The following is an 8,805-nucleotide window of genomic DNA, read 5'->3' on the forward strand; positions in this document are numbered from 1 at the left end:
GTTTCTGGCCATATGGCTACTTTAAGTGCTAAATATATGTTTAATCGCTTGTTCGAACTATAAGTCGGCTCGAAGGATTAATAGCAATTAAAAGGCACATCTTAGCGGTCATCCATCGATAAGTGACAAATTGGTAGATAAATCACTGAATTAGATGATATTTTAAACATTGCAAAATCAAAAAAAGTTCAAGACATGGAAAGTTCGTAATTTTTATAAAGTTTACAAATTAAAAAAACATTAAAGATTTTAAAAAAAGTTTATGTGCGAAAAAGTTTATGAAAATTAATAAAAGTTCATGAACTTGAAAAGTAAAAATTTAATAAAAATGAAAAGAGTGCAAATTTTAAAAGTTCACCAAGAAGATTTCAAAAGTTGACAAATTTAAAAAAAATAAAAAATGGAAAATTAGTAAATAATAAATGAAAACAAAATGGGAAACTAGTCAAAAAAAGAACCTACATGGGTCGGTCCAGTTAGCTACCATTGTGGAGGAGAGGGGGGAGGGGGGCGCTTTGCTAAAATGCCTTTAAGTGGCGCAGCGGGCGCCAAAAATAGGGGTCAGGTTCGCACCACGTTTTTTGCAGGATTTGGAAGGTTAATTAGGGATAAACTATGTCCAAATGAAATGATCTATATCGCATTCTATTAGTTTCAAAAATAATTATGTGTGAATAAAAAATATGTACCATCCCCATAGCAGTTGCAATAATTAAATTGGGATAGGCATGTACACAAAATGGCGTTAGTTGGTGTTATTTGGGGTATTCATGTTTACTAGTTAGAGGTAGTGGGGATGGTACACTGTGCGTTGCAATGAAACTGGATTCTAAGTGTTGTGTATAATACTAATTCAGTTCTTAGAATTTAAAGTATGTGAGATATTAATTTGTAAGATTAACAAATCTTAACAAGAAAAATTGTGCATGTCAGGATTAAATCAAATTTGATTTATAACCTACTTAGAGTGCACTAATTAATGCATGTTGCATCGCAAAGGACTCTAGTGAATAGATCAGATGGATGTTACTGGCTCAAGCTCGTAAATCTAATGGCTGTAACAATTTCGATGATGTGAAAATACACGTATTGGGCAATTAAAATTTATGAAGATCACTGTCTTAGATATATACTGTGGGATATAGGATTGGTCAGAAACAAGATCCTAAACCTAGTCATCGACTACTCTCAGCCTTCCGATCAACAGATAAACCTAGATAAGTCATCTATATTTTTCATAAAGGTTGTTCTAATGAGCTGATAATTTTATTGGAGAATGGTTTGTTAAAATATTGAAGAACTGAGTATGAAAACATGCCCATGGATGGTTGGGAAAATTGTGGTTAGCTATGGGTAAGGAACTGCTCATCAAGTCAGTGGCTCAGTTTATTCCTACATATTCCAAGGCGTGCTTCCGCCTACCCTGTGGACTGTGCTTACACGTTAATTCGGTACTACGAAAGTATTGGTGGGAAAACAAAAAAAGGAAACAAAAGCTGTGTCGGCTATCGTGGGAAGACATAACGAAACCCAAAGCTCTTGGGGTTGGGGGACTAGGCTTCCTGGACATTGAATTATTTAGTTTTGGCTTTACTTGCACGACACTACAGGAAAACCGCATGTTGCCTTGTATCATGTAGTAAGTCGAGCGTTAAAACATGGTCCCACGACTTATTTCCACGTAAGCCGAGTATGTCGTAAAGGACACACGACGCCGTGTCCCTGATGTTTAACACACGGCTTACATACCCTAAAACGAAACACTCTAAGCCGTGAGGCTTAAACCAAGTGTAACACTTGGTGTACGCTAAGTCGTAGTTAAAATAGCCTTTGTCATGTATGAAACATACACGGCTTAGAATGTTTTCCCTGTAGTGCGACAAGCGTGAAGGAGTTTTCAAAACTATGAGACGCATATCTACGTCATTGCCTGTCTACTATGCATATAACTATTGTTGTTTGATCAACTTGTTTATTCCGTTTTGTTGTGATTTATTTATTGCATTTCTGCAATAAATCATATGGAAGACTTCTAAAATATTCAACATACTGTACAATAACGAGGCCAGCTTAGTAGATACATACGTACATTTCTCTAGTGCTAATTAAAGACCAGCAACCTAAAGAAGATACTGTACAATAACAAGTTCCATAGTGCGGCCTTTTCCGTCCCCACGGCTAACCCTTGGGCTCAGCATGTTGATCAACTCGGCTGCTCCCAGCTGATCAGGATGTGGCTGGGGATATCTTCCAGGCTTACTAAAAGGGCTTTGCCTAAGTCAAGGAGATTGCAGGAGGGGCGTAAACATGAGTGCGCCATGTACACTCGCGTACAACTCGTGCACGTATACGGTAGCCCTAAGGGAGTAAGGGGTATGCTCCTGTTCACTTGTCCTGCATCACATTGGACACGGTGCACGTAAAACGTCAGTGGCTCAACACTCAGCACATTGGAGTAGGATATTAGCAAAGCTACTTCCACAGTGAACAATGGCATACCTCAGTGTCGATAAGTTGATGACAAAGAAGCCCGGCCCACCATCCCCGGGTTATTGCTTCGGAGGAAGTCAAGAATATGTTTTGCCGCTTCCCTTGGCTTCTCAAGATGAGGAATGTGGCCGCACTGCGTTACCTGTCTTAAAATTGCGCCCGGTAGTTCCTGCTGTAAGCGCTGCAGAGTACCGCAACACATTCAAAATGGTGTGCAGATGCATGCATCTTGCGAATTAGACCACATACAACATCTATGCATTATATAGCAGGCAACTTACGAATGCTTGCTTGTTGCTAATTATTCCATCATCCTCTCCCCATAAGACCAGGCATTTTTGCTTTACCTGTCCACAAAAGTAGAGCACGGTCAGAAATAATGCACTTCGTTTCTCTTACATGACAGATTGGGATATCCAACAGTTTAAATACTATATTGGATCTCAAGCCAACACCATTGATAAAAGATGATATGTCCGGGGGATGAATTTCATCATTCCCTTTATCTCAGCAGAACTAGGGCTCTGTGGGGGAGCTACAGTTTGCTTGAGAATTTTTAAAACTGGCAATGTTGCGTGTATTAACTGTAAATTTCCCAGTGCTGCTCAAGAAGGTGGCTATGGAGGCATATGCAAGAAGCCATGGATGGATGCCTGCAACCAGATGATCATGGGGTGAAAGTGTCTTTCCACAGCTTTGCCAGTGTCTGCTTCCAAGAAACTCCCATTTGGAGCTTCCCACAATGCTCTATGAGTAACCATCGTATCAGTGACGTTTTGTTGCTGCAAGCAAAGCTATGGGCTCCAACAGTGGTCTTTGGGCACATATGGTTTGATGATCTTGTAATATTTTTTGGGTTGTGTGCATTTTCGGATGCAGAAATGGGGATATCGTTCTCTTCCTTTATCTAAAAAAAGTGAGAAGGCTACCGACTGATAGTTTCTACAAGACTACAACACAATGGATTATAAGAAGAAAATGTAATTCAATAAGCATTAAGAAAAAATTAACATAAGTGAAAACAGGATAAAATCATGATTTGGATGTTTTTAGAAACGAACCTGCTTTATTTGCTTTACGACATTGTAACCCCCAGTCAACATAAAATTAACAGTAGCATCTTCCCACCAAGGAAGTAGGCAGTGTAGACGGCCAATCTATAATGGAAAATAAATCAATAAAAAAACACATGACTCGACACCCAAAAGAGGAGAAAAAAACCTAAAGTAGTTTGAATTACATAGGACAACATCTTGATTCTCATTTTTTCATCAGGTGTCTTTAGTGTAGTTTCATTTATTCATTTTGTGAGAGGGTACTGGTGATGCTAGGAAAACAAGATTCTGAGAGGATCACAAAGCAAATAAACGTGCATGCCGACGGCTTCTTGACCGATCCGTCGGCATATATGGGGATATGCCCGCGGATATGCTGCCGGCCGATGAAAAGCCATAGCCAAAGATGGGGATATGCTGACATCTGCCGTCGGCGGACACTAATCTATGCCCATGGCCTGACACGTGGCCCATTTAGTGCCGGATGGATCACGTTGTCAGATTTATTCCGACGGCCCTGACGACGGTCGTCCGCTTATTATTTTTCTTTATTATTTTTTAATATTAAATCATTTTCTATTTTTAGAAAAGTTTAAATTTGATTAATTTAAATTTGACTTACCCAAACTTGAACATTTACAAATTATTTATCAATTTGGGCTAGAATTTTTCATAGTTTGTGAATATCCACTTTGTTTCTGTTTTTGGAAGTGTTAAAAATGCGCCCTCATGTACTTTTGTGAATAGGTCCTTATATTTTGTCAAAGCCACAAGTAATTCACACTTGCATCGAATTTGACAAACTATATATGTTTTTGGATAAGAATCTTGAAAGGATTCTGTTGGTATACTGTGTTTTTAAATTTGAACAAAGTAAAATCAGGTTTGCATCGAATTACATTCAAAATGCGCTCAAAATGGCGGGCATGACCGTTCATAGCTAGGGTGGAATCTTGCAAAACTTTTGTTGGATCTCTAATGAAATAGCTACTTGTGTACCTATTTTGTAAAAAAATCATGAGCAAACGATGAGGCAACTGTGGTTCAAATTTGATCCGATTCCTGCTCGACGGAAATCTGTCAATTTGACGAGAGTGGATGCAAACCTTTTGAGTGAAAATCATTTGGTTATTTGTACATAAAACGTGGTCTACTATTTGTGAAATTTGATGTGGTCCAATTTTGCAACAAATATTTGGTTGATTCTTCACAAAAAACCTGATTTTTGGCACTAGGAAAATGGAAAATGATTTTTTGTGCAATTAAAATGAAAACTATCTTCATCAACCTTATTTGCCATTTGAAGATGCACACTTGCACACATTACGAGATTATTTGAACAAACTATGCCATGAATGTGGCCATAACATTTTCCGTGAAGAACCCATTTTTCGAGTACGCCTCCCAGCTCTGCACTCAGAAATGGGTTCTTCACCCCAAAAAAAAAACTCATTTTTGGCACTCAGAAAATGGAAAAATGACAATTCAAGAATATCGCCCGTCCTGTTCATGTTCATCATCGTCTAGTAGGTTGCAGCAGTGTGGCCAGGGGTCACAACATGGCTTGTAGGATGGAGCGGCATTGGTGCTCTTGATTCAGAGGCCTCCCACACAAAAGAGTAAAGGTTGTGGACATTTTTACAGATAAGAAGATAAGGTGTTGGGCCTATAGGGCACGTGACCAGTGCAGAGGGAGGTGTACGGAATGCACCGACCTGCCGGTTAAACACACACATATCCCTACTCGGAATAAGAGGGTAAAAATAGAAGAAAAACCAAAGGGAAAGCACAATTGTATGAGCTTAATTCTCATTGGTGGAACCATTCGTGCCATGGCTCGATTACATGGCACACAACATAGTGTCCATGCTCCAACATCCATCCATCTAAAGAACAAGAGAAAAACAAATAAGAAAAATAAAGAGGGACAAAGCCCACGAGAGAGCATCTCTCGCGACGCCCTTGTCGCCTCCTCTGTCTCTTGCGAACCCCACTCTCCCCCCATCGCCGCCATTTCTAACCCAGCCACCGCCATCGACCTTCACCAGCCCCGGTCTCCACTCCAACGCTGGCGAACCCTCCCTCCGTCCTCGGCGCTGGATCCACCCGAGAAGCAGCTCAAATCTGCCCTCCCTCTCTCCCTCCTCGTACCGGAAACCCTAGCCGCTGCTGCTTGCTCCGGCCATCTACAGCACACTCCGCTGTCGTACTGCACACCATAGCTTCCCCTCAAGCTGCACTACCACCTCCACCCCTTCGATTTTGTTTCCCCTTGCCTCATGCGGTCGCTTTCATCCATTTTACCATCCTAGGGTTTTGGTGTGTGAGCTGCTCTGTTCGTCGACGGTGCTCCGGTGCTTAGACCGGTTGTCTTCGCATCCTTCTATGCTCCTATGTGCGGTGGCGCTCTCCGGTGGTCGCGCTTGTGCTCCTGTCGTGCCCTAGTGCCCCTGCACCCATGCGATGCGTACGACGCAACCCTGTGTGGGTTAACGCGAGTGCATTGTGGTGCTGCCCCCTCGTCGTGCTGGATGGCGACGACGATGCGCTCTGCTGCAATCACATCGGGGCGGTGTTTCTGCCTCAGCTACAACCCTATGAGGTGAGCTCCTCCTCTTTTTCTTTTCTTCTCATGGTCGTGGCTCTATTGATGGCAATCTTGGTCCTTTGTGCACTAGTAATGTGTGATCTTGGTTTTGGGGAGACTTGGTTTGATGGCTATGATATACTACTTAGGATTGGTGCATCGTTGGTGATGTTGCCTAAGAATAACTCAGTTTAATTGGTCACTAACATGTGTATTCTACTGTGATCCTACACTTGGTCCTGATTAATTTGGTTTGTCGGGTTTCCCCAATTTCTTGGGTTTATAAGTATCGTGCCGGCCTATTTGGTACTCCTCCTAGTTCATACATACATTGCGCAGTTGTTACTATACTATATATTGCTTGATTTCTTGTAGCTCCACTAAATATATTAGAGTTCCTGCTAGTGTCTAGCTACTGCACAAGTCATATGCCCCTAGTATAGTTCAGATAGACATTGTGATGTTAGTGTTGATTTGATAACACTCCTGAGATCATTGTGATGCACTACTAGTTAATTAGTTAACTGTATCCAGTTCTACTGGCACTTGCATATGTTGTTCATATATAAGTTATAGTGCAAACTATTTTTCTATCTCAAGTAGAGGGGGTCATATACTGTCCCAGTACCCATGAATTACTGGTTCTCTACATTGTAGTAGTTAGGATGATGGTATATATATAGGTAGTTTCTGTAAATGGAGATGGCCTGCTTACTTTCTCATGTATTAAACAACTGAACTAGTTCCTCTTCTATTGGTAGATTATAAAAGATATAGTTCTTTTATTTATATAGTTATAGTGTGTGTGATTGCATAGATTATAATGATTTCTCCTGTTTATAGTTCCTTTCTTACCAGGTTATGGATAGTATTTCATCTACCCAATTTTCCCTGTCTCCTAAATCTGTTTTGAAGAGACGCTACACTTTCTTTCTCTCTTTCTCTCGTAATTCACTCACTGATAAGAACAGATGTGACTTGATCTTATGCCAGCCGATGATGTCACCCTGACGCTCCTCTCTGGGATTTGATACTATAGATGCTACACTTCTCATGATCCTATGATGATCTAGTCCTCGCACTTCTAGATTATCTGAGGACTCCCACAATATCCTACCTTGGGGTCTTCTGTTGCTTGTTCTTCTTGCTATGTGTCTATTTGACTTGGGACTTGCTCCATTTGGCTGTGTGGTGCTTATATTTCCACTGAACTTTATTTCCTCGCGGGAAATGACTACTTAATCATTTGGCTTTAATTTCTTTTATAGAACTATGTTTGCTAACTTGGAGTGCTTTATTTATATATATTTTTTTATCTATTTTGGCTAGCTGGATTTCGTGTGAAGGCTGACCTTCTATGTTTGGGACTTTGCCATTGAGTTGTTGTTATGCTTTGTTGGTTTTGTGAGTTATGACTTTCTTGCTTCTGGACAGTCCTAGCCTACTCTTGCATTTGATATGGTCTAATGAAGGACTTGATCTACTACAACTTCTCTTTCCTGCTTGTGGACTACTTCCTGTACTTTTCGTCTGTTGTCATGTACATTTGATCCCTTTTTGTTCTAGTTGTTGGTTTTATTGGTTTCTATTGGAAACTCTGATTAAGTGTCTTTGTAGCAGTTCCAGTGATCCTAGGTACCAGCTCAAACAACAAAGCATTTCCCTAGAGAAATGCAACATTTAAATCATCACCAAATTTCATTTTTCCTTTATTGTTGTTTTGTAGGTTTTATTCAAGAAGATGACCAGACGATCATCAAGATGAAGATCTAACTAGCTTAGGCTTTCATTTTCTTTTCTTCTTACCTCTTTGATCCAATCTAAATCAGAAGAACTTTGTATTTGTATTTATATCAATAAAGCTTATTATTTATTTATTCGGATTATATAATTTAGAATTTCATTTCATAATGATAGTTATCATTAATAAAGTTTTCTTTATTCATTTTTGTAACTTTCGTATGATGACTTTGTAGCTAGAATTCAATAATTCATTATTATTCGTTCATGACTTCATTTGTCAATTGTATTTTCAAGCTATGCCAAAGGTGTCATCATACAAAAGTTGATATGCCAGCGGAGCTCCCAAGCGATGCCATGTAACACACCTATGGTGACAGCTTTGCTGTCGGCATAGCTCCAAGCTATGCCGACCATAAAGCCATCGGCATAGATGTGTCACGTGGCTACCTCTGGTGTGGGCACGTGTCTGGATGGCGTTTCATGGATGCGTCGTCAAACTATTTTTGCCAACGGGAGAACTATTCCGACGATTGAGAAAACCCGTCAGCGTACCTATATATGCCAATGGTTTTCCTAGGCCGATAGGTATCATAGGTTTGTCGAGGACATTTATGCCTATGGCACTATGCCGACGACCATTGCCGGCAAAGGCTGTGTCGACGTTTTGGCCTTTGCCGATGGCTTTGGCTGTGGCTTCCTCCATTAACCATTTCTTAGGTGTTATTACTTGACTCCAAGTAATTGCATGTTCTACCAAGGATGCGGTTGTGTGAAATTTAGGAGATTTTCGAGTGAGGAAACTATCATTATGTGGTATAATTTGCAAGCCTTGTGTGGCCATGTAGTGATGTGAGATCAACTTGGTGATAGGGTGAAATGGTTGTTAACTAAATCTGGTGAATTCACAGTTAAATCAATGTACATATCCCC

At 40.4% G+C, this 8,805-nt stretch overlaps 1 protein-coding gene across 1 annotated transcript in view; it reads right to left on the minus strand.

The window, feature by feature from the left end:
- Positions 1-2,385: 2,385 nt before the first annotated feature.
- The window catches only part of LOC119299993 (2-hydroxy-6-oxo-6-phenylhexa-2,4-dienoate hydrolase-like), a 15,076-nt gene continuing 8,656 nt past the window's right edge, over positions 2,386-8,805 (minus strand). Inside the window, exons 8-11 of the mRNA XM_037577085.1 lie at positions 3,552-3,647; positions 2,772-2,837; positions 2,540-2,671; positions 2,386-2,394 (exon numbers count right to left, since the gene is read on the minus strand). Coding sequence (XP_037432982.1) covers positions 2,386-2,394; positions 2,540-2,671; positions 2,772-2,837; positions 3,552-3,647 — 303 coding nt within the window. The remainder of the gene's footprint in view (positions 2,395-2,539; positions 2,672-2,771; positions 2,838-3,551; positions 3,648-8,805) is intronic.

The sequence above is a fragment of the Triticum dicoccoides genome, chromosome 5A (genome assembly GCF_002162155.2).
Source record: "Triticum dicoccoides isolate Atlit2015 ecotype Zavitan chromosome 5A, WEW_v2.0, whole genome shotgun sequence".
In the NCBI taxonomy this organism is placed as follows: Eukaryota; Viridiplantae; Streptophyta; class Magnoliopsida; order Poales; family Poaceae; genus Triticum; species Triticum dicoccoides.